Genomic DNA, 20,102 nt, shown 5'->3' with positions numbered 1-20,102 from the left:
GAACATTTGAGGGTTTGAATTATTTTAAAATCACTTTTGAATTGCCTTTGTTGCTGGATACATTTCCTTTTGCAACCCTGGGATGGACCCACTGTCTGCCATATGCATGTGTAGTTGCATCTCTGAACCTTTGTCCAGTCTGCTCCTCATCCCTCAAAAGTTACTTTGTTCTCAATTTATTCTTCCCTTCTTCTTATTCAGGAGCCAGTGCAACACTTGAGGCTAGTTCAGGCTCTCAGACCACCCACACAGCTCTCACCTCTGAGCCCAATGGCACTTTCCATCACCACCATACATTAGGGGATTTTACCCAAGCTTGGACTTCTGCAGGGACGGTGTTCAGACAATGCCCAGCAGTCAAGCCATTTGGGCTGTTAAACACTTCCCCATCTACTGAGAAACCTAGCTTCTAGCTTCTCTGGGCCCCTCAGAGCAACTCTAGCCCCTTCTGGAATTCCCCTTCATTAGCTTCCTGATAAAGCAGCTAAAGGGCTTACACTTGACATGGCAGGGAGCCTCCAGAACCTGGCTCCGACACTGGGACCAAACTGTGGAACTACCTCCACCCCAGTCATATGGGCTTTAAATATTTTAAGACAACTACCTCCACCCCAGTCATACGAGCTTTAAATATTTTAAATATATGAGTAATTTCATGGGTGCGATCTTGTCTTCTATTTCTTTGGTATTCCCCATAGCACCTATCACATGAAACACCACATAACCAGTACTCTGAAAACACTGATTTCACAGCTTGCAGGATCCAGAGCATTGGGCCTCCAGAAGCATGCACACTCAACTTACAGGGATGCTAACTCCCATTCCAGAAAGGTCTAAATGTCCCAAGAATCTCTCCTGAGCACCCTGCCTGAAAGCTCCCACACTCTCCAGGCTTCTGCTATGGGCTCATGGAAGCACTGCATAACCCACATCTCTGGAGAGCTTCTCCCCCAGCTCCAGGCAGACCCCTCCAAACGCCTGTTGGACATTTCCAACTGGATGCCCCAACTTCTTATCTTGGCACAGGGCTGACATTTGGCACACAGTTGTGTGATGAATGAATAAGATGAAGTCAAAGCCAGCCTACCTCCCCTTTTAACTCTTCTCCAGAAGTAAACACTATAGATAGCATTTCACCTCTCTCACCTCACTGACCGAAGAGAAATTCCCCTTTGTTAACCATTTCCTGTCTTCCCAGTACCAGTGTCCAGGAGGGATGAAGAGACACAGCCTTAAAAAGCAAGCGGTCAGGACCCAGCAGGCACTCTTGGGATTTTAGCGTCCCCTCACTTCGGCTTGAACGCAGGCCAGGCCTGAAGCAAGCTTAGCCCCTAGACTTTCTCACTCTGACCTGGCCCCTACTCAAATTTCCCCCGCTCCCATTTACAGCTGTCTCACGTCTCAGTGGTTAGCTCCGGCCGGTTCCCACTCAGCTCCGCCCCTCCAATACAACTGGGACCCGCCCCAACCATCCTGCTCTCCTCGGACACCCCAAACTCGGCTCCTGGCCTCACTCCCCTGGCCCCGCCCCTCCCCCTTCTCCTCCCCAGTTGCAGCAGCGCGGGGCCAACCCACCCTCACCTCGGAGAAGAGCGCGGACAGGTGCTCCAGAGGGGCTGCGGGCACGTCCCCGCAGAGCACCGAGCCGCGGAGTCTGTGGGGCCCGGGCGGCTCGGGCCTGGTGCGCAGGCAAAATAGCCCCTTAGCACGAGGCGTGCCAGAGTCGGGGCCCGCGTCCAGCCCGGATCGCAGCGCCAGGCCCCCAGGCCCGGGCCGTACCAACAGCAGCGGCTGCGGACCCTCCGCAGCATCGCGGCCCAGGAAGGCGTGCAGCAGCCGCTCCGCCTCGGCGGTGCCCGCGCAGCGCTCCCAGGCGCCCGCAGCCGGTCGCAGGCTCTGGGCCATGTAGGCCCCCAGAAGTCGCAGGCGCGGGTCGGCGCCGGCTTCGTCTTCTGCGTTCTCCTCAGCCAGCGCGGCCCGCTCCTCCGCGCTCGGCATCGTGCGGCCTCTGGCTGCCTCGGGCAGCAGCGGTTTCCCTAGAGACGAGGACGCAGCCGGGGCTCCATCCTCCGCTCCCCTCCTATTGGGCACAGGACTCCTGGCCCCGCCCCTTCCTGTCTAATAAGGTAGGAGAGGGCAGGCTGGGGAAGGGGCGGGATCGCGTCGTTGTTGCTAGGAGACCTGCGGCTGCTCACGTTTAGCGTGTTGCCTCTCATATTGCAAATACTGGAGGGTGATGGTCCTAGGGCACTGGTTTGTAGGATATAAGTGCTGTTAAGGGTCCTGCTAGTTAAGGTCAGATGACATTCCTTAGAGGTCTCCAGACACTGAAAACATTCTGGATGTCCCACCTAGTCCCCAAAAGCACACTTCAAACTTGAGAATAATGTCAGATCATAAAACAGATGTCAAAGAATTCAGTGACATTTTTAACTTATTTGCCACGAAAACTTAAATACTTTAGAGCAATGCTTATGTGGACACTAAGCATTTGAAGTGTGCTGGTGCGGCTGAGGAACTGAATTTTTAAATTTTAATTTTAAATAATTTAAAATTAAATAGTCAATATGTGGTTCACAGCTCAGCCTCAGAGTTATATTACCAATTATATTTCAAGAGGTTTTTTAGTGTCCTGCTGTGTCCGTGCCTTAAGTGTGTGCTTCATCTGACAAATGGGAACTCAGACTCTGAGATCACTTCACTTTGATTTATGTGTGCCCCCAATCAGTTCTTCTCAAACGCAGCAAAGCAGTTTTAAATGTGCAGGGTGCTCAGACCCTCCCATTCCTGCTGTATATCTTGACCTTGTCTTCAAAAATAAATAATGTGAAACACCTTTCTGACCTCAGAAATTAGCATTTGCCACCTGCTGAATCCTTCTCCATGATCAGGATATAAATAACCTGGTCCTCTGCATATATTAAGGTGAGATGGGACAAGGAAAGGTATATAGCCTCAGTAGCATGAGACCTGCAGGTCTGAAAGAGCTCCCTTCTGCCCTGTCACCCTAATTATAGGCACCAACCAGAGACAGCAGCATTTCTGGGTAAAAAGAGCACTTGTAATGGGCTTCAAAGGCATATTAACAGAATAAGCACTTATCAAAAGCAGTGAGGCTAACAAGAGGCCCTCAGGAAATGCTATAGCTAGAAGGTAAAATGATTGATTTCATAATAACTGGGACACAGGAGGTGCTATGATGAAAAATGTTCCCATAGAAACTGAATCTTTATGTTTGTAAAGAGTGTTTTATCATTGCCAGATCAACAGTAGACCAACCAGGAGTAAAGGAACAAAAACAAAGACACTCACATGATTTTTTAAGATGAATTTGATAATTGACTTTTCAAAAAAAGCATCAGGGAAAAGAAGTGTTGAGGCCTTCCTACACATACCATAGTTGGTAGAGTTTGTATTTTGCACATAGGAAGGCATCATTTTTTTAATGCTTAGGACCTCCAAAAGGGTCAATCCTAATCATGTTTTACATAGAGAATAAAGTCAGGGCCATTAACTTCCTGTAAAGTCTTCCAATAAAGTTTCTATCAACCCACCATGGCCTATTTGCCCCTCATCCTCTTTGTCCTTTTGTCCCGATATACATAAAAATACAAACACGGGAACCTGTGAAGATGCCTTGAAGAGGTCTAGAGTGAAGCCTCCTGAACACGGACAGTGCCAGCTTTTGCCTTTTTCTCCCAACTATACACCTTAATCTCCATTTTAGAAAGAGATTTGGCACAGGGGTGTCTGTATGGGATTTATTGAAAACAATACCATCTTTATTTTGTATAATTATGATAAGGGAACAAAATAACAAGTATATTTGCTCTTACTGTGTAACAAATTACTCCAAAGAATATCTGTTTAAAATAGCAGTAGACATTTATTATCTCACATAGTTTGTGATGGGTCAGAAATTTTGGAGCAGCTTATCTGGGTGGTTCTAGCTCAGGATCTCTCATAATATTGCTGATATGATGCCGTCAGAGGCTCATCATCTGAAGGTCTGACTGGGTGTGGAGTCGGTGCTGGCTGTTGCCAGGAGGTTTCAGTTTCTGAACACCTGGACCTCTCCATTGAGTGCTTGAGTGTCCTTACAACATTATGTCCGGCTTTCCCTGAACCAAGTGATCTAAGAGAGAGTAGGACAGAAGCCATGGTACCTCTTATGATACATTGTCATTTCTGGTGTAATCCTACTCATTATAGAGGTCCACCCCATTCACTCTAAACGGGAACTACACTAGCACATGAATACCAGGAGACAGGAATCATTGGGGCACATCTTAGAGGCCGGCAACTACAAATGGTGTTAAGAAAGATGCTGAATTTGTGTGATTGTTCAGATGGAATTATTTCCTTTTCATAAACTAGAAATTTGGACTTGCTTCCATGAGCATAACATTTTTATGTCAGATTTTTTGCTGTAATGGCCATGCACAATTCCTATTCAACACTTTTCAATAATGATCCCTTTAAATTCTGGATAGCCATCATTGACAGGAAATTTGTTCACACAAGCCAGTAATGCAAAATTGAAAGCCTTTCACAATCATTCAAAAATTAACAGTTGGCATTATATGTACAGAACTGAGCAGCTTTCTTCCTTGACAAATGGTATGTTGAAATTTCTTGTGATGCTGTGGATATTGATTCTACATCAATGTTTCTATATCAAATATTCAAAATAGTGATAAAGGTTTAATTCAAAGAATATGCATGCATTGTTAGTCTCCTTGTTGCCATCTTGGATACCACTAAATGAAGACAGTCAGATATAAATGTGCAGACATGTTGGGTACATGTGTAGAAGGAGAGGCCAGGCTACCTGGAGCTCCAACCAGGACACATGTACAAGAATATTAATTGTTCCATATTCATGAGAGCAAACTCATGGGAAACAAACCAGTTGTTCATCAATGATAGGATGGAAAAATAATTGTATTGTATACTACACATAGAATAAAATACTATACAGCAGTGAAAAGGAGTGGACTGCAGCTCCATGCATCCACATAGGAGAATCTAAAAGGAATAATGCTAAACAAAAAAAGACAAGTTGCAGAGGAGTCCTTTCAGTATTTATTAGTTTTAAATTAAATGATGATATTTTGTTAGACATACATAATCTAGAGAAAACTAAGGGAATGATTATCCTAAAATTCAGATTTTGATCATTTTTCAGGGGCAGAGGGGGAAAAGTGGCATGGGATGGTGAGGGACCCAGGGGCCCCCTTAGGTTCCTGGTGATGTTTTATTTAACCTGGCTTATGGGTTTTCATTTTATCATTCTTCTTGAACTGTGCATATATGTTATGTGCTTCTTTGCATATGTATGATATACTTCACAATTAAGAAAAGGTATATGCTATTTCTTGTACTCTGAATGTTGTGGGACTACTCATTTCTGTTACTAGGAATAAGTAAATTATTATTCATAGAAATGCTAACATTTTATTAGATTTATAAGAGTATACATCAAATATCTTTATATTTTTAATTGATTAAATTTCACAACTTTTATAATTCAGTCTGTTGCTAGTGGCTTGTCATTGGGTTCAGTAGACACTGTTCAAACCTTCTCTTTACTTCTTGGTTGTCTTCAACACAGATTCCTGATTCACTGTGAAACGTTCTAGACTGCTGATTTCCATGGCAATCACCCACCTCTTGGCTTCTTCCCCTCAGTCTCTTTGACTACTCTGGTTTTACCTATCCCTTCAATATTGACGTTGCTTAAGCATCTGTCTCAGACCTGCTGGCCTTCTAGCTTTAAAATCTCTCCTTGTGAGGCTTAGAACCTCACCCCCCCTGTTCTGAGAGAAATCTTCTGCATATGTGGATGTTTTATTGCCCTTGTCTAGCTTGGATTAACACATAGTCTACAGGCACACACCTGATCATCTATATTTGCTCTCTTACAACACTAAACTATGTTTTCTACCTTTATCTTGTATCTACCTACCACTTTAGCATTTTATTAAAAATAATAATAAAGAGAGAAATGTGGTATCTGCATATAAATCAAGTATAAAAATCAAATGAGTATTCATATTTGAACTGACTGTTTATAGTTCATAATGCATGAGCAAAACCGAAGGTTTCTGTGATGGCTGCCCTTGTACTGTTCACCATGTAAGAACTTATTCACTATGTAAGAATTTGTTCTCCATGTAAGAATTTGTTTGTTATGCCTCAGAAGATTGGAGACTGACGAAAATTAGGCTTGGGGTGGATTAATGATTGTGCATTGAGCATTGACTCCCCTATACAGAATTTTATTGTTGTTAACAACCATTTGATCAATAAATACGAGAGATGCCCTTACAAAAAACAAACAAACAAAAAAAATCTCTCCTTGTATGAACTTACTCATCCAAGGTAAAAATTCTTGCTTTTATGCTGCTAGCTCCCAAGTCCATATCTCCAGGCCAAAACTACATAGGTGTAACATTGTATGATGATACCTGTTTTCCCCTCAAATCTCTATAGAAATTGTTCCATTGCTTTTTGAAACTTAGTGAAGAGAAGTCTGAAGCCAGCTTGATTTTGTTCTTTGTAGTTGTCATTTTAAACTACCTGTTTGTTTAAGGCATTTGTCCCTCTCCCTTTTTGTCTCTGTGATTCTTAAAAATGTTTTAGGTTATAGCCAAACTCCAACTGAATTGATTTTTGCCTGAATTATGAGACCCCATTCAGTTCTCGTGATGTGTTCCTTTACAGTAGGAAAGACTGATCTATAGAATCTTTGATTATTACTTATTTTCCATTTGTACTTTCTGGTCTGGTTTTCTGGTAGTGTAGATTGAGAGAATGTGCTAAAAATTATAAGTAAGGGGTACATTTTGAAATACTAACTGAGGTTTTTCATTCCTATATGTTTTGATGTTGTCCTGTGGTTCTCTACTCAGTGGGGTAGTGATATTTAATGCCCTAGGGGAGTGTGGATACAGCCTAAAACAGTCCACTGAATTCCTGAATAGTTTTTAAACACATAGTAGAGACAATAAAGTGAAAGCCATGCTATTTCTTTTCTTTCATGGTAAGAACCAAGCACTTAAAAGGGAGAAAAGCATTTCTTGTACAGCCTGTTTTTTTTAATCCCAAGAGCTTGGCTTTGAATATACAGAGCATGGTCTGGAAGACTGAGAGGCTAGAATGTATATCCTAAAAGGTAGAGGGCTAGGAGTGCCTGGTGACTGATGAGATTTCCCTAAGAGGAGCTAAGAACTCTTTCTAGGATGGGGAGGGGTGGACATGCACAGTAGAGGACAACGTGGTTAGAGCTGTAGAATTCTTGATCCTTTCTGGAAAATCCGGGGAAGGGGGAAGACACGAAAGCTACTGGGAGAGCTTGGGTGTCCAGGAGAGGGGGACACCTGAGCCTGGCTTGCCAGGGAAGACACGGGCAACTCGAGGACGTGAAGTCCTTTTATGCAGCCTGTCTCCTGTGCTAGAGCAGCAGTGGGGGAGGGTCGGGTTTGAGGAGAGTAACCAGAAGGCGGCTTTTCAATGCTGCCTTGCCTTCACAGGCTGCAGGGACAGGGGCTAAGGCCTTTTCCCTGGTTAGGAGAACAGAAATGCTTAGCAGGCCAACATGGGGTCAGGCTGACAAGGACACAGCAGGACCTGCATCCCCCGGAGGCCTTGGTGGATGTCTACACGGACTGGTTACAAGGACTAACAAGATGGTTTACATCTCAGTGAGGGTAAAGGACAGACGTAGACCTGCTTCTAATGGCCAGTAGGTATAAGCTCTCTAGGAACTCACAACCCTCCGAGAAGAGGGTAACGGGAAGAATTCTGAATTTCCTGGAACTCAAAAGACTGGTTCCTATGGCTGACGGGGGTCAGGGGTGGATCAGCCCGGGCTTGGTCAGAGCCACTCCAAGTATTATAGAAATAAGGGGTTTACTATAACAAGTAGAACCTAGATGACTGTGGGAAGAGCTAGTAAGTGAAGGTCTGGAGGGTTCGATCTGGAAAACGAGAGAAATTGTCACTAACAATATCGACGTGTGGCCCTCGGCTCTGTATACCCAAAGCCAAGCTCTCAGAGTTAAAACAAGCAAGCAATACAATTTAAGCCTTTCCTCCCTCTTAAGTGGGTGGCTCTTACAAGAAAATAAAAGAAATAACATGCCTTTCACACTATTGTCTCTGCCATGTGTTTAAAAAGCATATATCTGCAGAACCACAAAGCGGGAGTTCTTGGAGAGGTCTACAAAGGCACCGAACCTGGCCTCTGTGTCCTCCAAGTAAATGAGACTGACAGACAAAATAGAGAAGGCCAGTGAAATCTGAATTTCAGATAAATAACAGATACATTTTTAGTATAAGTATGCCCCAAATAGCGCATATAAGGATGTGTGGGGAAATCAGATATACTTATACTAAAAATTATTTATCTAAAATACAAATTTAACTAGATGTCCTATAGTATTATTTGGGAAATATGGCAGCTGTATCCATGAATAACAGCATGTCTTTCAATTCCCTCTTCCAAATGCCATGTGAATTCCACTCAGTGGCAAACTGTCACAAAGAATCATATAGTAAAGGAGATTCTGACATTCCCTCCCTGCCTTATAAAGGATTGTGGCCCCAGATTGATAACAAACAATTTAGAATAGGATCTCATGAGGCAACTTAAACTTAGATACAGGAAAAACAACAATGTATTGGAAATTAACAAAGACCACCCCAGTGAGAAGAAAGGTCATTTATTCCGAGTTTGCTCTAGCAAGGGAGTCAGCCACCATCCCTTGCGTCTTGACATAGAACAAAGGCAGGCAGGGGAGTGGGAGGGCTTTTTTGTGGAACAAAGGGAAGGCTCAGGTGCCCTGATTACAGGCTGCTGGCCTGTGGAAGCTGGGGGAGGGCAGCTAGTGGCCAAGCATTTTAGGTGATTTGTTAGGGGTGTGTGTTTGGTCCTAAATTGGGCCTAAATTGGAAGTGGGGGCAATAATTAAGTAAATTGTCAGTTACTAATCATATTCTGGTGGTTTTGGGCTGATTACTACAGGGGTTATTGTTCGGTGTCTTGCCTGAGGGTTTCAACCCCAGGTAAGTTCACTATGGATTCAGTGAGACCAAGAAATGACAACAGAATGTTCTTGGGGCACAAGGGCTTATACCCAGCTTTATTCTCATGATGGTAGGTTGAAAAATAGAATCACGTCTGCATCCAGTAGTCTACAGGTCCATAATCCACTTCCAGTCTCCAGCTCCACCCAGAACACTGGGCAGAGCTCTCTGTATATAGTGACTCAGTCAGTAATAGCTTATTGCCTATGGGTGTGGAAGCATTAGACTAGCGGTAGGCCAATTACATCATCAAGTAGTTAGGGTCAGTGAGGATCCTGCCCATAGGAACTTTCATTGTCCCCACATCTGGCTTCCTGGACTGTTTGCTGCAGATCATGTATCAGATTTAGGCTTTTATATATGCTCTGGCCATTGTCTGTATATTCAGTCTCTAAATAAAAAATTATTGTGGATGAAGTGAAGGTATGCTTTTATATATGCTCTGGCCAATGTCTGTATATTCTGTCTCTAAATACATAATTATTGTGGATAAAGTGAAGGTTCCTGTGCCCAGGATTCTCACCTGGCCCTGGTTGTCTAGCTCACTACACACGTGTGGGCAACACGTTGTTACTGACTCTATATAAAGAGCTCCACCCAGTGCTCTGGATGACGCGGTGGCATGGCTGCAAGGCTGCAGGAGAGCAGAGATGAGACTGGAGTGGTGGCAGCACCGAGGACAGAGACTGAGACGGCTGTGGCGATAGAGAGGCCCAGAGGCAGAGACGGACTTGCTGCATGCAGACTCCCTCTGAGTAGATGGGATTCTAGTGATTGACCTGCCATTGTAGGAATAAAGTTGGGTATAACCCTTTCACCCCAAGAACATTCTACTGTCATTTCGTTGGTCACATTGAACCCATAGTGAACTTGTCCTGGGCTGAAACCCATTGGCAAGACAATTATTTTTAATTTTTTGTGCAAATCTGTTTTGTGACCATGAGAAATATACCTTTATACCATGCAAATACTATTTACTGCCTCCTAGTACATACCTTCCAGAATTCCACCTACATCCAGTCCCATTGTTTTATGGGAGTTTCTTTTCTGATTGTAGAAAGATGATGAGGATGGGCGGTGTGGGGTAAGATTATGCTGGAGGATAGGATGAAGTGAAACATTATTTTGGTCACTTCACATACTCGGCACTTAAGTTAACATCGCAGGTCAGTAAACTATAGCCTGTTGACCAAATCTATCCCATCTCCTATTTTTGAAATTTTATTGGAACACACACATGCTGTGGAGAAAACTGAAGCTCCTATGGCCAGGATCCTCACCCAGAACCTAAACTCCTTGATGATGTAATCGGCCTATTGCTAGGCTAATGCTTCCACACCCGTAGGCAATAGCTATTATTGACCAAGTCACTCTATAAAGAGCTCTGTTCAGTGCTCTGGGCAAATGTGAGAGGAGGGGGAATTACAGACCTGCAGACTGCTGGATGCAGACATAGTAGCACAAAGCCGGGTGATAAACCCTTTTACCCCAAGAATGTTCCATTGTCATTTCTCGGTCTCACTGAATCTACCATAGTGAACTTTCCCAGGGTTGAAACCCATTGGCAAGACACATGCCTATTCATTTATGAATTATGAAAAATGTATGGCTTTTTTCACTGCAAGGGTGGAGCTTAACAGTTGCAACTGTACAGAGACTGGATGGCCCACAATGCCAAAAATACTTAGCACTTTACAGAAAAAGTTTGCTAACTTCTAGTTTAGATTAGATATTACCAAATCTTTTGGTTCATAAGAACACAAGGTGGGAAAGGTATAAAGTAGTCTCAGTTTCATGAAGTTAAGTTCAGAATGTGTTTTGGTGGTTTCCATATGCTTGAGGGTAAATGGTCATTCTTTGCAGATTCTGGAATCATGTAGCCAATCAGTCATATACATTAAAGTGAAGGGCATTCTTCTTTTTGTGTATTTTCTCAGTTGTTCCAGTGAAAAGTTGGGAGAGTATAGGGAAATGAGAGTTCCTATGGCTGGGATTCTCACTTGACCCTTGTCGGCGTGCTCACTATAACACGTGTGGGCAATACGTTATTACTGACTCTATATAAGGGCTCCGCCCGGTGCTCTGGGATGCACAGCTACAGGACAGCATAGGCTGGAGTGGTGGCAGTGCCTAGGACAGAAGTTGAGATGGCTGTGGGGAAGAAGAGGCCCAGAGGCAGACACTGGCTTGCTGCATGCAGACTTGCTTTGAGGTGGATGGGATTCTAGTGATTCACCTGCCACTGTGGGAATAAAGTCCTTTCACCCCAAGAACATTCTGTTGTCAGTTTTCAGTCTCACTAAATCAAGAGTAAACTTGCCTGGGACTGAAACCCTCAGGCAAGACAGAGAGATTGCATTAAGGTCCCTAGCTAGATATCATTTTAAACAACGAATCCATATTGTGCTTTCTCATTAATGGTTATTAATGGTACTACTTCTTTTCTCCTTCATGACCCAGCACGTTCTCTGTTGACTGTAGGAGTAGCAGGAATTTCATTAGCCTTTCATTCTGACCATTAAATGATGCAGTGATGGATACTGTGCAGTGTCTTGCCAATGGGTTTCAGCCCTGGGCATGTTTGCTATGGATTCAATGTGACCAAAGAAAATTGATAGCAGAACGCTCTTTGGGGTGAAAGGGTTATAACCAACTTTATTTCCAGGTGGCAGGTCAGTCACTAGAATCCCATTCACTCAGAGCAAGTCTATATGCAGCAAGCCAGTCTCTGCTTCTGGGCCCCTCTGTCCACACAGCCATCCTCTGGGCCTCAGTCCTCGGCACTGCCACCACTCCAGCCTCTGCTCTGCTCTCCTGCAGCCCTGCCACCGTGTTGTGCCCAGAGCACTGGGCGGAGCTCTTTTTATAGAGTCAACAGCCATGCAGTGCCCACAGGTGTGCAGTGAGCTAGTCAGCCAGGGCCAGGTGAGAATCCTGGCCACAGGAACTCTCATTTTATCCACAGCAGTCTTGTCTTCAGAGAGAGGTACCATTTAGTGACAACCCAAACTTGTTATTATTGATAATAATAAAAATAAAATGGACAATGTTAGAGGCTCTCTACATTCTAGGAGCCTAGTTACTTTCCATATTGCACTTTCCCTATTATTCCAAAGTCAGCAGAAGGGTGATTTAATGAACAATGGTTTTGCTTGTTCATGTGTTTTACCCCTGCCCATCCCATTCACCCTGCTACTAAACTGTTCACCACTTGTTCTTTGGGGAACTATCTCCATCTCCTGAATCATCGGGTACCCTACCCCCAGCCCAGGTACTTTTGGTAGGGTTCAGTTCCCAATGTCTGGCTGAATCGTGTGACTCGGCCTCAGCTAACTGGATCATGCTGTCCCCTGTCCACAGTCACCAATGTGGCAATGGGTATGTGATCTCATGAACAGTAGAGTCAGACCCAAGGCTTTGGTTTGACTCTTGGGTTAAATGAGTGCTTCCTGTTTCCTCTTGGACTTGAACCTAGGAAGATGTAGAGCAGGCCTAATGTGGCTGTCTTGGCACCATGAGGGGAAGGGCTAACTGAAAATATGGAGCCAAGGCAATGGAAGTGGAGCTGAGAGAGGAGAGGGAGCAGTTTCTGATGACATGTCTGAGCTGTAACCTGCACACGGGGCTTTCCATTTACATGAGCGAAGACAGTCCCTCCCCTGTAAGCCAGTTTGAGTTGCATTTTCTGTCCTCCTTTAACAAGGGTCACAGCTGATGCAAGTGGCAGGTGAAGAAACATTTCTTCAAGAAAGAAGAGATGAAGATGTTTATTGGTCAGGGGGAAGTAATCCATGTTGGGCACAGTTGAGAGAGAAAACATGAGAAACACTTCCAGAACAATTTTTAGAAGAGATGTGAAGGGTGGCTCTTCAATCGCTTTGACTCCAGGTCACAGAGGTAGCTCTTGATTTTCACCCTGTTTTTGAATTAAGGCAGTAAACCAGAAATTAACATGGACACATGTCCCTGTGTTTATTCACCATTCAATGTTTAATTCCCTGGGGGATGAAAGAAATACTTAATTAAATGAGTGAAACAATAAAAACCCTCACTTGCTTTTCACACATATTTGTCTTAACAAAAATATGCTATGAAGCATCGAAGCTATTCTTTTTAAAATGAATTCTACACACCACTTAATCACAATAATCTATAGAGTGTAACTATGTATTTTCCACCCCAGGATACAGGTGGGCAGAGCAAGGAAAACTGCTGAAAAAAACCTCCTCAGCTCTTTCTTTGAGTGATTGTGGGAATTCTGGAGCTTGGCATTAATTTTAGTTCTTAGAGGTGGTCTTCTAGATTTTGGAGGAATTCACACATCTAAGAGGTTTAGGGAGCTGGCCCTTCTGGCAGGAGTGGGATTATAAATTTGCAAAATATACATCCAGTCATGACAGTGTGAATGAATGAAGTAATGTGTGTATTATCAAACATCTGGAAAATGATGTTCACCTCTGAGCTGGTCATGAGGGTGGGTGTAGGAAGAGGATTCAGGTGGGAAAGAGCTGTGATGAAAAGTGAATGCCATTCTTGAAGGTACCAGAGTTGAGAAGAAGTGAAGAGACCCTAAAGTTTTTATCTAATTGCTATTTTTTCTCACATTCAAAGTTGACATTCCTGATTTTTCTTGTCTCCAGGAAGAGGAAGATCTCAGGTCCTTTTCACTGTCTTCCTGTTCTTTTAGCCACAACTCCTTTCTTAATAGGAGACGCAGAATGTTATTTATTCCTCCCAACAATTCTGAGTGGAAACATTTTTGCCTTTCTTTCATGGAAGAGGGAACTGAAACTCAGGTGATCAGTGATGTGCAAGGGTCATAGCTTAAATAGGGTCCCAGCCTGCCTCCTGCAAACCCCCAACTGCCTCTTTCTGGTGAATGAGGTGATACCACAGATTAGGAAGCCAGCAGCTCCTTAGTTAGTGAATCAGCAGGTTGAGTTTGCAGACAGACCCAACTCGCCACCCCCACGGATGCAAAAATGAGTGTGACTCAGCTTTCTGGTTCACTCACAATGGGGGGCTTTGTGCCAACATGGCAGAGGAGGCGAGTCTCTACCTGAGGCAAATACCGTCCCTGCCCTGATCTTAATTCCCGTGGAAGTCTATCAAACAGGATCGAAAGGAAAACTGAAGGAAGCTATAAAGTCCCTTCCAGAGGCTCCCAAATTCAGGGCCTTTAAGCCAAAGGCCCACTTCACTTGTCTTTCCCTGTGCTGGCAGATTGAATAGGTGGAAGACCACAGTCCTTTGGGCTACGTGGGTACTGGGCTCACAGTCTTTCTCTCCTCACAGTGATATGGCTGAAGGACTGCGTCAGGGCTGCTGCCCTGAAACACCTTCCTTTAGCTAATGATGGCAGCAGCTGTTGCCTTTTAGAAAAGCACCAGGCAGGCCTGGCTTTTGGCCCCACGGTTACCATGACAAGGCTAGAACAGAGCCTTCTGGGCCCTAGCTTTGGCCAAACCATTATCAAAGTTGGTTTTTAAATAGAGTCAACTCTCAATAATTCATAGATTAATGGTTCGATCTGTACGTCTTTGTCTTCCGCCTCTTTATCCCCGCTTTCTCTCCAGCTGCCTTTTGGCTGTCCTCAACACACATCTGCAAAGCAGGAATAGCTGGAGGACTCAAGATCAGTCAGTGTTCAGACCTGTTAGCAACCACAGTGCAGGGTTTAAGAAGCGGGTTGGGTGCAGTGTGGATTTCACATATTCTTGCTAATCTCATTCCCACTTACCATGGACAGTGGACAACTGCCTTAAGTTCTTTGAGCCCATTGCCAAGAGAAGAGCTAGAAGAACTGAAATCACACCCCCAGAGCCAGGTCCCAGACAGGGACTGGCTGGGTTGAGAAGGCCAGCACAGCCTACATGGCCCCATCTTGCAGACCCAGTATGCATGCATGTATTTGCCCAGCATCCTCAAGGGACCATGTCTAAGGGTGGATGGGAGAAATGGGTTTTGAGACAAATGAAACAAAGCTTTCCTTGTTTGAGTGGTTGGAGGTTTATATTCCCAGATCAAATATATAAGCAAATAAAATATGAAAACTAATTTTCACAAATCTAATTTTCATACTAGTCATCATCACCTTTTTTCTAGCAAACAAGAAGACTTTCAAGGCTTCAGATGGGCTGCTTTCCCTCCAGAAATTATACCATAACTTCTCTTTATGTTATTAATAACAATAAATGCTAACATACTGATATGAAGTGATGCTATGTCATTGATATGTATATATGAAAATATCTCATTCAGTCTTTACAGCACCCCAAGAAAGAAACTATTGTTCCTGCTTGCAGAAAATGAGACTTAGAAGAGGTGAGTTACTTGCTCCAGGTCTCCCAGCAGTAAAGGGGCAGGGGACATTGTCTCACCCAATCCACAGACCCCATGGCTTTTGATCTACACCATGTGGTTTAGCCTCTTCTCTTGACCCCAACACCCAAAACCCCATTAATGTAACTGGGGGTCCCCAGTACCCCTTTCTCCTCTTCATGTGGCCTCCTGATTCCTAAATGTCTATTCTGAGGTGCCCTCTACTCTGCTAGACCATCCATCCCACTTAGCAGGAACTGCGCACATCATGTTGTTTGTATATGTTCTTTCAGCATTGTCAGGTCTTATTTTATAATTTAACTTCTCCTGTGTATGTTTTCTTCCCAGTGTTAGAGTCTCATGGGACGGGGGTGTCATGCTTCATGCATATTGTAATTTATCACTTTTCCTAGCGTAATAGTAGGCCTAGAATAAGCCCCATAAAACCTGTTTTCTGATTGGTTGACTGATTTGGGGGTGGAACCATGTGGAGGCCATCTCTAGTGTATTTCTCAGGGGCCTTAACACAGCATTAGGCATAGAGTAGATACTCAATAACAATTTAATTGACAGCTTGAGTGTCAGACTACCTGGAAGAAAGAAAGAATTAGTCCCACAGCTGCCAATCATCGACCATGTGCTTTACATTTGTTATCTAATTTAAACTTCACAATAATTCTACAACATAGATGTTGTCCTTACTTTCATAGAGCCCCACATCTATAGCTGAGGAATGGTGAAACTAGGGTTTTGTATTCAGGGCACTGGCAGCAGGGCGGGGAGACCACAGGCACCTGAGGATGTTGGCCTGAGACAATCATGGGTCGCTCTCGGGGGTACCCACGAGGTCATCATGCAGTGGGCATGCAAGTGTCTGGAGTCAGACAGGCCAGCCCTTGGAACAACTAAGGGTTAGGACTGGGTCTCAGCCAACAGCCCCCAGGAACAGCCCATGGGGTTTCTGCCTCCAGATGTTGAACCTCATTTCTGACACCAGGCTCTGCCTTGTTAAGCCTTTGTCTTTGGAGAGATGACAGCAGCCAGTCCAGCCCATAATTTTCCAATTGTTTCTGAACCTGAACTGGTTCCAGCTGGATAAGTCTGCATCAGAACAGAGAGAGGGCTCCCTAGGAATCTATGGGAATGTGGGAGAGTGGACAAGATGAGAGGCAGTAGGATTAAAAGATTTGACAGAGAAAGCTTTCCTTTTCGTGGGACAATGCTCAGCAGGCTGGTTTTGAAGAAATTCAGGAGTGGGATTTCTATAGCCAGGGAACAAGAGAGTTTATAATTACCTAAACTTCTGCAAACTGTTGAAGCTACTAGTCTGCATATCTTGCCAGAAACTGGGACGTCCCCAGAATTCCCAATCCATCCTACCAGGTCTCTGTTCACAGACTCCAGTCCATGCCTACAACTTTCAAGTTGTGAAAGTCTCTTAACAGGAAGGCTGAGAAACAAGCCAGACTTCTCTACAAGAGGGAGGGAGGGCCAAATACAGCCTTACCCCAAGCCCCAGCCCAGCCAGCCCTAGGGCGAGTGCCTGCCCTGGCACGGTACCACAGCTTCCATTCCGCTGAGAAGAGACCAGGGCTGCCTGCCTGGGCTGCGAGCGAGGGGCCGCTACACTGTGCTGTGCAGGTCCCTGCCTGTCCCCCTTTTAGGAGTCTGGGCTCAGCAGCTGGGAGCTCATCTCCTCCTGTCACTAGAGCCTGCAGAGGTGCTCAGTAAATATTTGTTGAATAAATGATTCAACAGCGTTTCTGTGACTCTGTCCCTCTCTGCAGCACAGTGGCTAGTCCGGTGAGTGTATGAACCTGGTAGGCAAGGAGGGGAAAGGGGGCGGGGGGGGTCCCACCTGCCTGGTTGAATATGCTCCTTAGTTTGTAGACTGGGGACAAGGATTGGTTCTCCTGGCCTTCCTTCCTTATGGATGAGGAAACCAGGCCCCAGGGCGGTGAGGGGACTGAGCCAGCCCTCACCTGCCCCCTCACTCCCCTTCCTAAGCCCCTTTGATTTTGCCCTGTGGCTCCCAAGGCTCTCCAGGCCCTCCCCTGGCCTAGCTCTGCAACCCCAGTTCTCCTCGTGCCACACCCTCTCTGCCACCTGCCACTGGGTTTGTACCAGCAGCTAGCACTTGGTGGTTCCTCTGCCCTTTGCCCTTTCTCTCCTTCCTGCCTTCAACTGAGCAGCTTCTCACTCTGGAGTCTGCATCATCACCTCCTCTGAGATGCCCTCTCAGGATGCCTCTAGGCGGGCTCAGAGGTGCCCTGTCCTTGACCCCCATGATGCCCCATCCTCTCCTCTGTCATGTACTTAGCACCTGCAGCTGAGCTGTATTTGGGTTACCTGACTTCCCCCTCTCCTTCCTGGGAGATCTTTGAGAGTAACAGCCTTCTCTTTCACCCACCATACTGCCTGCCTGCCATACGTAGCAGCAGCTCCAGGAATGGCACTGAATGGTAATAGCTACTGTTTATTCAAAGCACTTGCAGAAAGCTCCTTTCATATATTAACTCATCTAATCCTTACAATAACCTTTATTATTTTAAAGTATGTATCACCATAATCATCATGACTATCTTATTTTTGCTAGAAGAGGAAATGAAAGCCCGAGCTAGCCAGGAGCAGAGCACACAGACAAACCACGTGCAGACCTCCCCCCGCAAGCCAGAGCCTTCTCCCTCTTCCACTTTCCTGCCAAGCTCATTCTTGTCTTCTCAGGAATGTTCCCCCTCTCCACAGTCTTTAAAACTTATAACTGTCTCTTCAGACCCAGTCACATTTTCCATGACACTTTCTCTGCCCTCTGGTCCTAACAGCTCATTCCTGACCTTTCACAGCATTAAAATCAGCATGTGGCATATTTTTTTATTTCTCTTTGATTTGTGTCATGACACAGCATCCTTTCCAACATGAAGGGTGCTATGTGCTCCTCCAGGCAAGGTTCTGAGTGTTAAGTTTTTTTTTGTCTTCTTGCCCTTGTGCCCAGCAGTTTGTCGGGGTCATGAGAGGTGCTCAGGAAATATTTATTGACACTGTGAACAGGAAGACACCTAAAGTTCCATCGCAGCTTTGCGGATGATTGTTGCCATTTGCCATCATCATCACGGTGATGCCAGCTGCTTCTCCCCAGCTAGGAGCCCGTGTGTTTCTGGTCTTGGGGTGCACAGACAGCAGCCCAGGTGTGGGGACATTGGGGCATAGTGTGAAGTATTTTTGTCCTGTTGCCTGCAGATCAGACCTTATTTATGCATCTTTCAGTAACTGGACTCTCCTTTTTCCCACTCACCCTTTGATTTCCTCTTCTGACCCCAGGAGAGAGGACAGGAGTCTGTTCAAGTAACAGCTGAACTAGAGACAAACCGCACAGGAGTGCCAAGGACAGAGGCCTGGGACCACCTGGGGAATGCGGCTGTGTGTGCCGCCTCTGCCTCCCTGGGGACATCCGTCTGATGACCCGCAATTTCACTGGACCCTGTGCCACTCTGTGTGAATGAGCCTCAGAAGACCCCAGAATGGAAGGTAGGAGACCACTTACTATGTACGCGACTTGAGCAAGTCAATCTCTCTCTAGGTTTCAGTTTTCTTCCTGAAAAATGAGATAATGTCTAGCCTACCGACCTCATGTGGGAGGTTGTTGAACAGATTAAATGAGAAAAGTATGTGACAGTACTCTGTCACCATAATATTCATATATTATGGGCTCATTATATTCACTCATTCAGTAAGTGATTATTGAGCACTCACCAGGCACCAGACACTGAGTTTAGTCAATGTGGATATGATGAGGGTGTTCATTGTACCAACAAATGTAGTTTCTGCTCTCCGAAGCCTACAGTTCAGTGACGAAAATGGCATCAGTCAGGCGACCACACTTTTGGATAATTACTCAGTGAGATATTAGGACAGGAGCATGGTTCCATGAAACAGTATGGCAGAGAAACAGATCACATGACACACTCTGTTGCTGTTGTGGGAACCTAGGCCATAGCTCTCAAATTCTGAAATTCAGAGTCACCTGGGAAGTTTGTTTTGCATGCAGATTTCTGGCCACATCTCCAGAGAGTCTGATTTAGTAGGTGTAAAATCCCTTCCAGACATGTACATTTTTAATATGCTCCTCCACTTCACCCATCTAAGTGGTTCTGGTGCAGACGGCCTTTGGCTAAATTTTAAGAAAGAGTGATGTAAGGTTAGTATGGGGCCTTAATTACAGACTGATGCTTAGTAAGGTCTCTGAGGACAGTGTGTGTGTTTCTAGGTGACTCCTCTCCAAGCCATTCCTGAAGCTTGTTTGGTGAGCCGACAGACTTTCTTCTTTGCTTAAGCTACCTGAGTTGGGTTTCTGTCCCTTAAAAATACCTCCTAGCATTTAGAATCCCTGTGAGCTCCTCTCATGATCACTACCACCTGCATGGCGAATACAGGACCCGCAGGGGCAAAGTCATGATTTATTGTCAAAACAGCATTTAGCATCACTACCAAACCTAAGCCTTCCTCCCTTTACAGCTCCTCGCATTCTTCTACAGGCTTTTTGTAAGCATCTAGGATATATACAATGTGCAAAACATGAACTTCAGCAACCAATCTCAAAATACTAATTTCTGACTGAACAAGACTGGAAATCATGCCTATGACTAAATATAAGTGATCTTAGTTAGATAACTACTCCATATCACCAACCATAG

General features: G+C 44.9%; 1 protein-coding gene across 1 annotated transcript in view; it reads right to left on the bottom strand.

The window, feature by feature from the left end:
- Positions 1-2,053, bottom strand: part of LOC118931520 (dynein axonemal heavy chain 9-like) — a 215,598-nt gene extending 213,545 nt beyond the window's left edge. The window contains 1 exon segment of the mRNA XM_057499467.1: positions 1,470-2,053. Within this exon segment, the coding sequence (XP_057355450.1) occupies positions 1,470-1,998 (529 nt within the window). The 5' untranslated portion in view covers positions 1,999-2,053.
- Positions 2,054-20,102: the final 18,049 nt, after the last annotated feature.

This window comes from Manis pentadactyla, chromosome 4, assembly GCF_030020395.1.
Source record: "Manis pentadactyla isolate mManPen7 chromosome 4, mManPen7.hap1, whole genome shotgun sequence".
NCBI classification, from domain to species: Eukaryota; Metazoa; Chordata; class Mammalia; order Pholidota; family Manidae; genus Manis; species Manis pentadactyla.
Note: the sequence above shows the minus strand (reverse complement) of the source record. Positions and strands in the feature narration are given on the sequence as shown.